Source organism: Aythya ferina (assembly GCF_964211825.1).
Source record: "Aythya ferina genome assembly, chromosome: 8".
Lineage (NCBI taxonomy): Eukaryota > Metazoa > Chordata > Aves > Anseriformes > Anatidae > Aythya > Aythya ferina.
In genome coordinates, this window is record NC_140304.1 from 33,670,036 (window position 1) to 33,686,067 (window position 16,032).

General features: G+C 42.7%; 1 protein-coding gene across 1 annotated transcript in view; it reads left to right on the forward strand.

Moving 5' to 3' along the window:
• The window catches only part of MSH4 (mutS homolog 4), a 41,242-nt gene extending 26,587 nt beyond the window's left edge, over positions 1-14,655 (forward strand). Inside the window, exons 16-22 of the mRNA XM_084528553.1 lie at positions 1,404-1,522; positions 2,055-2,183; positions 3,663-3,837; positions 4,886-4,974; positions 5,323-9,320; positions 9,407-9,633; positions 12,342-14,655. Coding sequence (XP_084384679.1) covers positions 1,404-1,522; positions 2,055-2,183; positions 3,663-3,837; positions 4,886-4,974; positions 5,323-5,508 — 698 coding nt within the window. The 3' untranslated portion in view covers positions 5,509-9,320; positions 9,407-9,633; positions 12,342-14,655. The remainder of the gene's footprint in view (positions 1-1,403; positions 1,523-2,054; positions 2,184-3,662; positions 3,838-4,885; positions 4,975-5,322; positions 9,321-9,406; positions 9,634-12,341) is intronic.
• Positions 14,656-16,032: the final 1,377 nt, after the last annotated feature.

Genomic DNA, 16,032 nt, shown 5'->3' on the forward strand with positions numbered 1-16,032 from the left:
AGCTTTTCAGTACTTAAAGGGGACTATTAAAAAAAGATGGACTTTTTGGATTCTTCTGGACAAAAGAGCAACTTTTTGCTCAATCAGATGACAGGACAAGGGGGAATGATTTTAAACTAAAAGAAGGGAGATTTAGATTAGAGGTTAAGAGTAAACTTCTTCCCTCCGAGGGTGGTGAGGCACTGGAACAGGTTGCCCAGAGAAGTTATGGATGCCCCATCCCTGGAGGTGTTAAAGACCAGGTTGGATATGGCCCTAGGCAAACTGATCGAGCGGGTGGTATCCTTGCCCATGGCCGGGGGGTTGGAACTAGATGATCTTTAAGGTCCCTTCCAACTCAAGGCATTCTGTTGTTTGTTCCTGCCAGCTCTTGTTTTGCTGACAGAGAGCACTGCAGAGTTTTGTGTCTGCTTGTGGAAGCTTACATGGTCACCTATATATGGAATTGTGCCTGGTTTGTCTTTAGGAGGAGCACAGTTATGTGCTTTCATTTCTTCGAGCACCCTAACCCTGTCTAGCCACCTTATGCTAGATTAATAGCACATGTCCTGGAAGTAGGCTGTGTATGTGTTAAGTCATCCAGGAAGAATAGATGAACCCAAGGATACCTCAGTTATGTGGGGAAGCATTCTTGCAGGCAAGCAGAATTAATAGATAAATGATAAACCATTTCTTCAAATAAAAGAAGTAATAAATATTGCAAAGTTCTATCTCTAAAATTATGAAAGTAAAATATCTGTAAAGTCTCACTATCAAAGCCTCCTCCCTGTACTTTGGACTTTTTCGTGATTCTTACCTTGAAGTTGAAGAAGGTAAGGCCAGTAGCACAGGAGAAAGACTTTAATAGGCTGACCCTAACTACTAGATTGAATTTACTTCGCGGTGCAGAATAATATTTGTTCAGTGTGTGTTTATAGGTGTAATCCCAAACAGCATGTTCTTCAGGAATTACTCTCAGAAACATGAGTTTAATATGAATAAAGTCTGCAAAGTCTTCTGGCAAGCTTCCTGTTCTTTTCTATTCTATAAAACTAGTAAGTCTCTAAGTCTGGTAAAGCAATATAAATCTTGGTTTACAAAACTAAGATTTCATGGTGTTAGTATCACAATGTCTACAGAAATGTAAATTAATTCTACAGTTCATTCCCACTTTTGCATTCATTTAGACTGACACACAGCTTCAGGCATGTGATTTCTTAAGGTTTTGCTGATCAGATTCTTCAATTATGGTATCTTTGTAATACTTTTTCTTACGAAGTAGTGGTAGAATATAATCCTACAAAACTTTGCAGAACAAGATGCATTCTCTACAGTGCATAAGGACCAAATGTAAAACACTGATGTATTCAGGCAAGCTGGCATTTGTCACGCTGATATGAGAAAACTCTTCCCTTGTTTTGTAGGTTCTTACGTCCCAGCAGAGTATTGTTCTTTTCGAATTGCGGAGCAAATTTTTACCAGAATAGGTATGGATGATGATATAGAAACAAATGCCTCAACATTCATGAAGGAAATGAAAGAGGTATTAAACATAGCTAATCCAGGGGCCAGGGCCCATTTTTACTGTTAATCTGATTGAAATTGTAATAGTATATTTCTACTGATAGAGTGTATTTTAGAAACAGTACAAAAATTCATCTTTAATCTCTTACCTAAATGAGAAACTACAGAAAACATGCATATCTTAAATAAAGATACTCCAATTTGGGTAAAAATCGGTGTTCCTTTGGACAATAGTTCCAAAGTTTTCTTGTTATTTCGTGAGCCTTACAGAATTATTTTTCTAAGCCTAAGCCTTCTCACTTTCTCTCCCAAACTTTTGGGAGATTTTGAGGAAAACTGATATGGTCAATGGAAAAAAGAAAGAGTGCTGTAGGACAAATCTTTGCTTGTTTAGAATTCATAGCTATTTGAAAGCTGTGGAAAAAAAATGGATCTGATGAGTTTCTTTTACATTTAAGTTTTATCTGAATAATACAAACTATTCCTATTAGTAGCAGAGTTTTAAAAAAGATGCATTTCTAGGAATGATAACAAATTTAATATTTTCCTAGATAACATACATCATACAAAACGCTAATGACAAATCACTCATCATAATTGATGAACTTGGCAGAGGTACCAGTGCTGAAGAAGGTATTGGCATTTGTTATGCTGCCTGTGAATACCTGTTGAATTTGAAGGTAATTCTGAAAAAAAAAAATAAAATGTTTAAGCCTTGTAATTATTTTATCATACTGGAAGCAAATCAGTAATCTCTCATAACTGTACTTAATTTTTTTTTAGGTATTTCTTGCCTACATAAGACTTTTTTTGTAACCAATGAATGCAAAGAGATACGGTGATAGACAAAAAATGCTGATATAATCTGCACTTCTGTTCACTGGTCTCGTCTCTTTACAACTTGCTTGGAAGCTTGCTTTCTTATCTAGAAAAAGGCTAACCCAGTCTCTTTAGTTTTGCTTAGTATGTATATATATAACTTTGTATGCTTGACCATTAAAGCTGAACCTCTTTACATGTCTGTTATCTTACCAATGGTTCTTCCATACAACTTAAGAATTGATTATGGAGGTTAGAGGTTTGTTTAGAAAAGTGGAAGATGATTTTAGATGGGTTGGAAGTTTCTTTTATTACTAGTAACCTCTATTACTAGTTTTGTAATCAACCTCAGTTTGTTGTCAGCTTTTTGACACACATAGATTCAATTTCTTGTCAGAGTTTTATTCAGAGTACTTCTGTGATTTGGTCTAAAAACACACACATTTTCTGTAGCTTGTACTACTGGAATAGCATTCCCTGAAAATATTAAGGCAACCATTTGACAGTCGTTCAAAATAACCCAAGTCAGATTTTAAAAGCATCATGGATTTTGTGTTACTTCTGATGTTCTTTTCCTTCTATTGAGAAAGGAGTGGGGGAATCCTGAATGGGAAAAGATATCCTTGCCAATGATAGAACTCATGGCTTATTTTTTTTTCATCTGTTTATTATTTTAGTAATTTAAAGATGGCTTTTCAGAATTGTGGAGGGAAAACTGGACATCTGAGAGATCACTTTTGTTATTCACTGTAACGTAGAATCATAGAATGGTTTGGATTGGAAGGGAGCTTAAAGATCATCTAGTTCCAACCCCCCTGCTGTGGGCAGGGACACCTCCCACTAGACCAGGTTGCTCCAAGCCCTGTCCAGCCTGGCCTTAAGCACTTTCAGGAATGGTGCATCCACAGTTTCTGCGGGTGACCTGTTCCAGTGTCTCACCGCCTTCTAAGGGGAGAATTTCTTCTGACTATCTAATTTAATCTACCCTGTTTTAGTTTAAAGCCATTACTCCTTGTCCTATCACTGTACTCCCTGACAAAGAGTCCCTCTCCTGCTTTCCTGTAGGCCCCTTTAAGTATTGAAAGGCTGCTATAAGGTCTCCCTGGAGCCTTCTCTTCTCCATTCTCAACAAGCCCAACTCCCTCAGCCTGTCTTCGTAGGATAGATGCTCCAGCCCCTTGATCATCTTCATGGCCCTCCTCTGGGCTCACTCTAACAGGTCCATGTCTCTCTTGTGCCGGGGTCCCCTGAGCTGAGCACAGTACTCTAGGTGGGGTTTATTTATTAAAGGATCATTTCAAAAATAAATTCTTTTTTTTTTTTTTTTCCTTCTTATTTAGGCATTTACATTGTTTGCTACACATTTCCTGGAACTGTGTCATATAGATGCTTTGTATCCCAATGTGGAAAATTACCATTTTGAAGTGCAACATGTGAGGAGCAGTGCTATAAAGAAGGAGAAAATCGCGTACACTTACATGCTCTCTAAAGGATATACAGAGGAAAAGAACTATGGTAATGGATTCCACTATGACTCTTAATAGAAGACTGGACAAATTGAAGGATTGTGAGTCAATAAAGAAATGAATGAGTGACAATAAGGTATAACTATGTTTTAAAGAGTTACGGAAATCCGTATGTTTCCAAATGCTGGATTCTGTAGTTGGATCTGTGATTTAAGTGACATTTAATCAATAGGAAACTAGCTACACATGATTATTGCAAGCCAGTGGTGACTGAAGACTCCAGATTATTCCAATCAGGTTTGAATTAACTAGACCTAAACTGCTTCTTTATCAGTATTTCAGCTGTAAATTTATTTACCTTTGGCAGTACAACGTCTGTTTTGGATGCTACAGGCCTAACTCAGAACGAAAAAAACCACATATGTTTAGACAGCGTTCTTAGAGAACAGGAGACCTGTAGTAACTCAGTATTGCTTTATTGTCATACTTGAGCAAAGTTACATTAAAAAAAAAGAAAAAGTGCAAGATCTATTCTTGGCCCTTTCCATTTTTAACCCTACAGTATTAGATGTAGGATTAGTGTAGACCTGATGAAGCACAGAATTTCCTCTCAACAGCCAGGGCAACAGGCAAAATGAAAAGTGAAAAAATTATATTAGGGCAGAAAAAAACACACATTTTTTTTACCCTGAGTACCTGACACCTTGACTGCTGGCAAGAGTGTAGAAGTTGGAATGTGACATCCATATCCACTAGATGCCCAGATTCAGTGGAGAGCACGTTTAGCACAATCTCAGTATTTTGCCAGCCTGCCAAACTGAAAAACTAAACAGAGAAAGCTATTACCACCACTGTCTCATTTTTTTCCTTTAGCCTCTGATGTATCAAATCCTGCCCACTTACTGACAGCAGCAACTTTATGTGGAAGTGTATTTTAGAGACACCATTACAACAAAGTGTGCATTTGGCACCTCTCAAAACAGTATTGTTTTGACTTTCACCCTTTAAAAATGAACTCAGCTGATTCTAGTACACATACTGTGAAGGATGGGGAAAGATTTTTATCTAAAATCCTTATTTGTATTTTCTATGTTTAGGATTAAAAGCTGCAGAAGTTTCCTCTCTACCACCATCCATAATTTTGGATGCAAAGGAAATCACAAATCACATTGCAAAACAAATTTTGGTATGTAGTGGTTAGTTATACTTTAATTCATAGTTTTTATAAAACTGTATATTTTCACTGTTTCTAAAAGGCTACAGAATAAATGCTACATCAGGTTTTATGATGATAGATGGCATCAAGAAAGTAAATCTTTTATTTCTGAAACTAATTATAAGAGGTTATACTCAGATCACTGTTAGGTGACAACACAAATCATTCCTTATTGTTAAAGGAGCATTAGATGTAATGTTGGAGTTCAAACCAAGAAACACCTGATCAGAAATAGGTTGGAAAATACACTATTGGTATTGTAATGACAGAACGTAATTAATTTCCTATTTTAATGCATGTGTATGTTTTTAAGAACAGCACCAGCAGAAAAGCACTCCTGAGATGATGAAACACAGAGCTGTATATCATTTAGCAATGAGATTGGTTCAGACTGCCAGAAATTCACGATTAGATTCAGACAGTTTGCGAATATATTTGAAAGGTTTGAAGAAAAAGTATAAAGCCAGTTGTCCTGCAGCTGAACGAAACGATGAACAACAGTAATGTATAACGCAGGCTGTTTTAATAATTTTTGACTGCAAGAAGATTCTGCTTTTTTTCCACAGTATTAGAAACACAGCTTCTTGTATGTCTATAACTTCTTAGTCTAAATTATACTCGCTACCAAAGACCATATTCTTTGTGTTTGTTTTTTTTTGTCACAAATAAAAGCATTTACTTTGTATGTGAAACAGTTCTTTTTTGATAGCAATTATATTTCTTTCACTGTTTTAGAGACAAAAAGTTATTTAATTAGCCATTTCTACATTATATATGTGGTATTACAGCTCTTACATCTGATTCCAAAGATTTTACCTAACAAAAAGTAGTCCTTGAAACAGACTGTCCGCTTGTCTTTCACAGACACGTTCTGTTTGCACTGTTGGATGTGCATGTGCAAATCCTGTTGCTCCCTGCTCATAGAGGGTTCTAACTCTCTAAATCATTGTTTAATGCAACATCAAGTAACCAGTCCAGGACTGCTTTTTCTCCAGAACTCGGCACCGAGGACTTTCTAACATTGTTGATTGGGTTTTGAGTGGAAAATAATGGGAAATAAATTTTTAAAAATGCTATTCTTTTTCCTGGTTTTTTTTTTTTTTTTTTTTTTTTTTTTTTTTTTTTAATAAGAATTAATCAAATGATTGCAACTTTGTATTCCAGCTTGAAGGAATTTGTCTTTACCTTACTGCCTTCCAACCTACTTTGTCCAGGAATTCATATAGATTTCCTTTATATATAGTTTATTTTACATATATGCATAAAATGTATGTATGTAATATATGTATATATGTAATATATACATTAATGTATACACAGGAGTGCAAAATCTGATAAATAATAACAAAAAATACATTCTTATATATAGTTTCATATTTCCTTTGCAAACATACCAACGTAAGCAGAATTACATTTCTACTAGTTGCACTCTTTTCCTATTTAAAAAGTGTTTTTATTGACTTATTAATTACAGTTCCATTGTCTTCATGCCTCAAGTGTTGCTGATTTTATCACTCATACCCATCAGTAATAACCGTATTTGTTGTCTTCCAGTGAGAGTCTTGACAAAAGTAAGTAGTTTGTGTTCACTGCTTTTAACAAAAGGAACCAGAGTGCAAGGGGTATTTGCTTCAGACTCTGACTGAAGAGGGTGTACATTCCCATTTGTGTAAGCCACCACATCACCAGAAGTAACAGTTCTGAGGGTTGTTTCTCAGCTGCCTTGGGTAGATTGATAATATCAGAACTGTTCCCCTCTTCTGTACCGGTCATTTCAGAGCCATTGGGTTGCTTCCATTTGGTCTGTGAGGACTGTGTTTATGTACTGCTCATACCATTCTCTTGAAATAAATTGTAAATTCGTCCCTTTTCCCTTTCTTCCCCTACTGATGTCTGAATACCAAGAGACAGGACCAGAACACAAAAAGATAATACACTTTTATGCTCATTTATAGTTACAGAACGGTTTAGGATGGAAGGGACCTATAAAGATCATCTAGTTCTAACCCCCTCATTGTAAAGAATTTCTTCCTAACATCTAAATCTACCTTATTTTAGTTTAAAACCATTACCCCTTGTCCAGTCGCTACAGATCTTGGTGAAGAGTCTTTCCCCATCTTGTAGTCCCCCTTTAAGTATTGGAAGACTGCAATACAGTCTCACTGGCATCTCCTCTCCTCTGGGCTAAACAACTCCAGCTCCCTCTGCCTGTCTTCACAGGAGAGATGCTTCAATGCTCTTACCATCTTCATGGCCCTCCTCTGGACTCTCTCCAACAGATCCATGCCTCTCTAGTGCTGGGGACCTCAGAGCTGGATGCAGTACTCCAGGTGGGGTCTCAAGAGCGGAGTGGAGGGGAAGAACCACCTCCCTTGACCAGCTGGCCACACATCTTCAGCCTAGGATACAGTTGGCTTTCTGACCTACAGGTGCACACTGCTGGCTCATGTCCAAACACTGACAACTGTGTGTGCAGTTCCCAGTAGTGAGGTGAGGGAAACCCTTTGGTGGTGCCTCCCAGGAGTATCGGGGGGGAGGATGGGACATGTTCTGCCGGAAGCAGGACCTTTCCCCTGGGTGCCCCCCCTCCCTCAGGTGCCCTGAGGGCAGGGACTAGCAGGAGCCCAGGACCTAAGTCTGCCTGCCTAGGGAAGTTTCCAAGTGAGTGCTCAGACAGCTTCCCAGTGAGCCAAAGTCAGGGCCGCACCAGGCAACCAGCAGAGTGGTAGCAGAGAGTAGAACAAGAAGGCAGGCCCCAATGCCCAGGAGAGTCAGTTTGGGAAAGGATCGGTGCCTCCAGAAGCTTCCACAGGAGGAGGGCTGCCAGGCTGTTTGCAAGCTTCAGAATAAAGTGTTGCTGCCAGCAGCTTGTTCCTTTCCCCTCTAAGGGCTGGTGCTGAGGGCCAAGTGGTCCCTTTGTCCCCTGTGGACATTGTAGCCGATTGCATCTGGCTGAGGCTGGCAGAGGCCTCTTCCCTGTATTTCGGTTCTTCCATCTTTGTCCTGTAGTCAGTTACATTTTACCCTTCTCCAGCCTTTTCTCTCTGCTACTCTGTCCTGGTCATTTTTGCTTCTGTTGTTCTGGACCTCACGTGTCAGAGCGTGCCTTCAATGAGGGTGGAAACACTCCCTGATTGGCTGGGAATTATGGCCGGAAGTGACGTCTGGCCGTGCCTTTACTGAGGGCAGAAACATTCCCTGATTCAGGTCTCGTGCATCATATTCGGTTTGAGATCGCTTCTATTTCCATCCTCGCTCTTGCAGAAGTCATCTGGGCCGCATCAGGAGCTCTTGCTTGGGAATTGATTTCCTAAGTGTCTTCCTATGGGGTTTTCAGTCCCCATCCTTCTGGTCTCTTGTCTTGAATGCAGGCTTTTTAGGCCTCCATCATCCCAGTTCTGGCAGTTGCTTCCAGTCACATGTCATGACACTTGAGTGTCTCCTTGGGTCTGGTGCAGAGCACCTGTTCTGACTTGCTGTTGCCATAGGGCTTTCCTCTGGGGGTCACTTTTTCTTGCGCCTTGTGTTGTGTGTTTTGTTTGTAGTGTTTGAGGTGTGCCTGTGTGTGTATGTGTTTGGTCTGGAGCTGTCCTGCCTGGCAATTAGTGATGACAGCTAACGTGGTAGTCTATGGGTGTACAAATACATTGTCCGGACTGTTTTGGCAAAGACATCTGGTCTTCCTCTGGGTGCATACTGAAGGGCAGCTGGCACAGTCATCTCTGGAGGTTGGCAGATGTGGATTTGGCAGAGTTGAGCTGCTTGCGAGCAGCTGCTCGCATAGTGCTTGAATGGTGTACTGTTGAATCTTGAAAGCTTACAGATAGGGGGTTTTGAAATTTTTATTTTTATATCTTTCCTGTCCCCAGTAGAGTGTGTACCTTAGTAGGAACTGCTCACAGGAAAGAGCTCCTTCTGGAACTGTTCAGCACTCGGTAGGCAAATCGGTGACTGGCTTGATCTACTTCTGAGGTGCTGAGGCAAGGGGGCTGCTGTTTTGAAATAATAATATTCTAAATGGGGTTCCTTGTGTTGTTGAGGGATGGGTGCTAATGCTGGCAGCTGAATGATTATTTTGTGACTGTTTTCATTTGTTTAAGGTGAAACACAGTGTACAACACGGGACTTGACCACAGCTTCTTTTAGCAAGGTGAGCGATGAGCAGATCTAGCAGTTACTTTAGTGGTGCAGTTGTCACTGCAGTTAGTTAACTACACAAAATACAGTAAAAATCCTGTTTATATTTCAGGGGTGTTGTAGCTGGCCTAAGAGAGCAGATGGAAGCATCTGCCTCGAGGGCAGGTGAGGGAGCAGAGGTAAGGGAGCAGATGAGAGTAACTGTCCCAGCTGTGCTGTGGCTTTGGATGCTGCTTCAGCCTATGCTTTTCTTTTTGTTTCACAGGTGTCTTGCACAGGCTCAGAGGGGCCAAGCTGCACTCTGAAGAGCAGCACGAGAAGGGCGGGCTGGTTGTGAGCTGGATTGGAGCAGAACAGTCAAGTAGCACGAGGTGAGTGCGAAGGGTCTTACTTTGCAGGTGCCATGGCAGGCTCTCCACAGAAGCGGTTGAGGATTTGAGAAGAGGTTGCAGATCATCGAGGAGTGACACGTTCAGGGATGGCTTGAAAACGGTATGGCTGCTTTCTCTTCTGTTTATCAGGTGTCCCAGGCAACGTGGGCTGTGATGTTAGTCTTTAGAATCTGAACAAAGCAGGTGCTGATGGCGGTCTTCTTTGGTAGGCAGAGAGGTGCCCGAAGCCCTGTCCTGTGTAGCCTGGGCACGCCTCGCTGAGTATGAAGCCTGCTTTCCAGCAGTTCTGAAAACTGTTGAATCTGAAATGCTGCATCTGTGTTTGGGTTGGGGTTGCACCTTGGTGAGTGTAGGGATGGGTTTTAAGTGGGTGCAGCGGAGGGCCTGGAAAAAAAAATGGGTGCAGCGGAGGGATGGAAAAAAAATTCAGTTACTTGCATGTTTGTATTGTCCCTGTGATTGGTCAAGCCAGCTGCCTGGGGAGTGCTGGTAGGCGTAGTTTTCCGGCACCGGGCTTCCGGGAGGCCATGTTTGTTGCCCAGAGCATGCCGGGAGATGTAGTTCTTGGACTCTGGACTTCCGGGAGGCCATGTTGAATGCTCAAAGCATCGTGGGAGGTGTAGTTTTTGGACGCTGAACCTCCGGGAGGCCATGTTTGGTTCCCAGAGCATACCGGGAAATGAAGTTCTCGGACTCTGGACTTCCGGGAGGCCATGTTGGGTGCCCAGAGCATACCGGGAAATGTAGTTCTCGGGAACTAGGGTTAGGGTTAGAGATTGGGGTAGGGATTAGGGTTAGAAGTTGGAATAGGGGTTAGGGGTGGGGGTTGGGGCGTGGGGTAGGGGTGGGGGTTGCGGGTGGGGTTAGGGGTAGGGGTTGGGGGTTGGGTTAGGGGTAGGGCCTTTGGGTTAGTGTTAGGAGTTAGGGTTAGGGTCGTTACGGTTACGGTTAGGGGTTGGGGTTTAGGGGTTTGGGGTTAGGGGTTGGGGGTTAGGGGTTGGGGTTAGAGGGTGAGGGTTAGTGGTTAGGGTTAGAGGGTGAGGGTTAGGGTCGTTAGGGTTAGGGTTAGAGGGTTAGGGTTAGAGGGTTAGGGTTAGAGGGTTAGGTTTAGAGGGTTAGGTTTAGAGGGTTAGGTTTAGAGGGTTAGGGTTAGGGTAGATCCAGGGTTAGGTTAGGGTTAGAGGGTTAGGGTTAGGGTTAGAGGGTTAGGGTTTAGGGTTGGGGTTCGGGTTGGGGTTGGGGTTAGGGTTGGGGTTAGGGTTAGAGGGTTAGGGTTAGGGGGCGGGCGGGTGGGCGGGCGGCCGGGGCAGCGGGGCGTTAGGGTTAGGGTCATTAGGGTTAGGGTCATTAGGGTTAGGGTCATTAGGGTTAGGGTCATTAGGGTTAGGGTCATTAGGGTTAGGGTTAGGGTTAGATCCGTTAGGGTTAGAGTTGTTAGGGTTAGGGTTAAGGTGAGGGTTAGGGTGAGGGTTAGGGTTAGGGTGAGGGTTAGGGTCATTAGGTTTAGGGTTAGGGTTAGGGTTGGTTAGGGTTAGGGTTAGGGTTAGGGTGGGCGCGGGCTATTAGGGTTAGCGTTAGCGTTAGGGTTAGGGTTAGGGCGGCGGGCTAGGGTTAGGGGTTAGGGTTAGGGTTTTTTTGTTTTTTCTTCTTTTTTTCTTTATTTTCTTTATTTGGGTTAGGGTTAGAGGGTTAGGGGTTAGGGTTAGGGTACGCACAGATAAATCTGTGTCACACTCAGTAATCAGCTGCTGGAAGGGACAGCTGTCTTGCATATCCCATATGTGTGCTCTAAGAACACCTGTAGCTCATTCCAATTCTAATCCATTGAAGCTGGTCACAAACTCTTGTTCATGTGGGTACCTCAGGTTGCTCAGTCCTCAAGCACGTGTTGCTGTACTGATGTGTCTTTGTAGAACTGCTGTTCAGAAACAGCAGATGTTCTGAGAGGGGAGTAATGAGGAAGCTGCCATTGCTTTTCCAAATACAGCATTAGCAATGGCTTTGCTTGCGTTGCCAAGATTTTATAGAAAGTAGCAGAAATAGTTTTCTGATATTTACTCCAGCATCACCCAGACTCTACAGCTGCAGGAGGCAAGTTCATATTTCAGAAAACACACAACGTTTCTTCGTGGTAGCACAACCTGAACACCTTCTCCAGTATGTGGTGGTCAAGAGTGAGAGCTGCTGAAAGAAATTCATTGCTGAGATGAATCGGTGCAGGTAGTCTTAATGCTTTGTCAGGTGCGTCACAGACAAGAGGAAAGTGCAGCTAGAAATACTGCATAAATACTGGAGAGCTGGAATCAGCATCATGTATTTATTACTAATGGAGGTGCTGTTTATTTCTCTGACTTAAACTGATGTTTTAAACTGCCTCACAGAGGTCTATGGCAGATAGGCATTTTAGAAAGCCATACTGTGGAATGCTTTAATGTTTCATGGGTACGTGATAACATTAGGCATATGGAGGTGAGACCCTTTTTGAAAATTAAACTTTGTGGCTGTTACACGAATGAGAAGCCTGATGATGTCCAGATCTGAAATACAGCTTTCTTGGAATTGCTTTCTAATTCTGCCCTTTTGTAATTTTTATTTTCTGTAAGCACAGATGAAAGATCTGAAAAGTCTTAGCGCATGCAAAATAGCAAAATATGTTGCTCGATGATTTGGTCTTTAGCTTGCTTGTTTTTCTAGCTTATGCCATGTGCTTTGTGATGGGTATTCCTCAAAAGCTTACTGTTTCACAGGGTCTTGTATAGTCATAAGCTGTTGAGGATTACTCACTCATAAGTGTATTCTCTTTGACAGGATCTTTTGCAGCTGCAGTATGAAGGCGTTGCAGTCATGAAGTTGTTTGACAGAGCAAAAGTAAATGTCAACCTTCTGATCTTTCTTCTGAACAAGAAATTTTGTGGAAAGTAACTGACCTCTGCTGGCAAGTCTGTGAAAGGGGATATAAATAGAAACCTGCATATATGACTTGTAATGATTTAGCTATGCATCAGTATATGCCCATACCTTGCTAAAATATATCAAATGTATTATGACAAAGGACTAAGAACCTCTTGTGAATTGACAGTGCTGACCGAGTCTGTAGTGCGTTGCTTCTTGTACCTTTATGACCTTTATGTTCTACTTGGAAGGTCCCCTGAGAATGTATTTTTATATGGCACTGGGGATTAAACTATTATTAGGATAAACTTAGGGCTGCTTTATTTGTCTAATCATGTTCTTTATAAATCTCGTATTCTGGTTATGTATACAAAGAGAAAGATTGGCACTACAGAGCAATTGATTTATTGATTTGCCTCATGAAGGAAAAAAGTTAGAGATTTTATTCAGACTCCAGTTACTCTCTAACAGCAATGACTGCAATGAAAAAATTGTTGAAGTCCAGGTAATCCATTTGTTTGTGAGCTTGTGGCAGTGATGACAGCAAGCCAGTTGCTCAGAATGCATAGGGTCTGGAGAATTATTAAGTGTCATATGGTTGCTGAACTACTCACGATTATGTGTTATAGACACATAGAACAGCTTCAGTGTCTTATTTTTCTTCATTTGTTTCTCTTAATGACACTATATAATAATTTACAGATGGCCCATTACATAGAAGGACTGTGGAGGACATTTATTACTGCATAAGGATGAAAAGAAGCCTTTTGGGAGGGGAAACTGAAAAAATCTTAAGATGTTAGTTTTTAGTGCTGCTTGCAAAGCATTTAAAATGTATTTTTTTTTCCAGTTTAGAGCAATGTTCCATATATCTTTATCTGATTCAATAAATGTTAAGCTCTACCTGCAGACTTGTCAAAAAGTTCCCTTGGGGGAAGACAACTATCTTAAATAGGTCAGTCTTTAAAAAGTTAATTTTTTTCTAGCTCTATCGAAGTCCCCATTTGTTTTACTATTTAGTGGATTTTTCACCACAGCAGTGGTGGTGCTGCCTGTTCTGCTAGATTCAATAAAAATACAGAGACTCTTAAATAAATAAATCCAATCATGAACTAATTGTTTGTTCTGCCCCTTCTTCCACCCCTGTTTTCTTCTTAGTATTTCAATTTTTTTAGAAGGGACATAACACTTAATTGCAAATTTCAAGTTACTCAATTGTCACTTTCACTGTTCTTTCAGATTACTGAGTTAAGTTGAACTGCCTTATCTCTGACCTATGTAAGCACTAGTTCATTGGCTTAGATCTTTGCTTATAAAAGCCACTCGCAATATTTGCAATGGTTACATTCCTGAGGATAATTTTTCTGTAATTCTTTAATAAGCAATTACGTCTTTCAACCTGCTAACATCTAGACTGTATTAAATACTGTATTTTAATGCTTGATGCATGTGGGGTCCAACCCAATAACAACAACAACAAAAACATCCTTACATATCAAACTGAAGGTAGATCTTTACAGTGCAGATCATCTGAAAGAGGGAGACTTCAGAACTGGATTTCCACTGCTATCGGAAGAAGAGATGTGTAATGGGATAAAGGTCTTGACTTGTTTCTTTAATTTTTTCTTTAGCTGCTTCTGAATTTGCTGTATCATAGAAGGACTTAAAAATTGCATTCCTTTGATCTGGGGATGGTGAGAATAATGGTGGAACATTATTAAATATTACTAAGAAAATGCAGCTGTATTCTGCAAGCTCTTGAAGCACAGAGATTGATTCCTCCATTTTTTTCTAAATAAAACACTTTAAATATATTTTTTTTAAACTACAGGTGTGGTCAGATTGGGGAACAAGGTAATGAGGTATTAGCAGTTACCTTATTCTTATCAAGGAAAACATCCTTAACAGGTGACTTATAATACTTACCTCTTGCCTTGAATTGGCAAAAATTGGAAAAAAAAAAAAAAAGGTTGCTTGAAAATAAGTTTAAAAAAATGGAAGGAGTCTACTCATTTTTGCTAACACTATCAAACTAGAGAAAAAACTATTAAAAGATTCAGTCACAGCACTGAGTTATATGTATTTTATAATTTATTGGTGGCTTAGCTTTGCTTTACACCCTTGTATTTATGATGAAAGTAGCTACATGTATAAGGCAAGTCTGTCTGTTGTTCTTTGCTAGTAAAGCGCCTTTGTAACTCACATCTAAGTAAAAAGTCATTTGTCCCCATGGCTGTTGTATGCAATCTTGATCAGAGGAGGCAGCCCCCTAGCATGAGAGCTGGGCCCTGGGAGCAGCACGCCAGCAGCAGGCAGGCCTCACTCAGGGAGAGCACAGTTAAACATTGTTGGGTGGCACCACTCACCCTGTGGCACAGGTGTGAGGCAGTGGCAGAGCAGTGCAGGAAGGGCTGCAGTTGCCACGGACCTTAACAGGGACTGGTTCTGGCAGGGCTCCAGACCTGTGTGTGGGAGCCCGGGGCTGTGCTCCTTCCTCACTCTGAGGCTACTTCTATTTTCCAAGGAATGTTGCTATTTTTTTTTACTCAGGAGGAGAAGATGAGGGGGAGGCTGAGAGCCAGGCCAGGCCCTAGCACTGCTCTTGGTGATGCTGGAGGTGGCACCTGTGAAAGTGGGAAGTTGGGCAGGAGGCAAGGGGGAGGTGGTAGGGAAGCTGAGAGGGAGGTCCACGACGTTTAACACAAGATTAGAGGACAGAGCGTGTGGTGTCCTGCAGTCTGTTAGACAGTGTACTCTTCGGGCTGTGGGCTGCAGGTAAGAAAAAAAAAAAAAGCGTTTCAGATTGCCCCAGCTCCCAGTCGCGAGAAGCACACTGAACAAGGCAGATAACGTGCTCCCTGACGGCCGAGGGTGCAAATTTCTGCTTTAATCGTTCGTCCTTTGTCGGGAAAAACGTGCAAAGCCGTGCCTGCCGCTCTAGCGCGGCCACCTTCTGGCGGACAGTGGGTACTGCAGGTTTAAAGGCGCCGCGCATGCGCGGTGGCGCCCGCGGGCGCCCTCTGCCGCCATTTGCTGGTGGGAAAGGGGTACTGCAGGCGACCGGGAGCCGCGGAGGCGCCCGCGAGCGCCCTCTGCCGCCACCTGCTGGTGGAAAACGAGTACTGCAGGAGGCCGGGAGCCAAGGAGGCGCCCGCGAGCGCCCTCTGCCGCCACCTGCTGGTGGGAATCGGGTACTGCAGGCGGACGGAGGGCGCGCATGCGCGGTGGCGCCCGCGGGCATCCTCTGCCGCCACCTGCTGGTGGGAAAGGAGTACTGCAGGCGGCCGAGTGGCGCGCATGCGCGGTGACGCCCGCGGGGGCCCTCTGCCGCCACCTGCTGGTGGAAAGAGAGTACTGCAGGCGGCCGGGGGGCGCGCATGCGCGGAGACGCCCGCGGGTGCCCTCTGCCGCCACCTGCTGGTGGAAATCGAGTACTGCAGGCGGCCGGGGGGCGCGCATGCGCGGTGACGCCCGCGGGCGCCCTCTGCCGCCACCTGCTGGTGGAAAGCGAGTACTGCAGGCGGCCGGGGGGCGCGCATGCGCGGAGACGCCCGCGCGCGACCTCTGCCGCCACCTGCTGATGGAAAAGGGGTACTGCAGGCAGCCG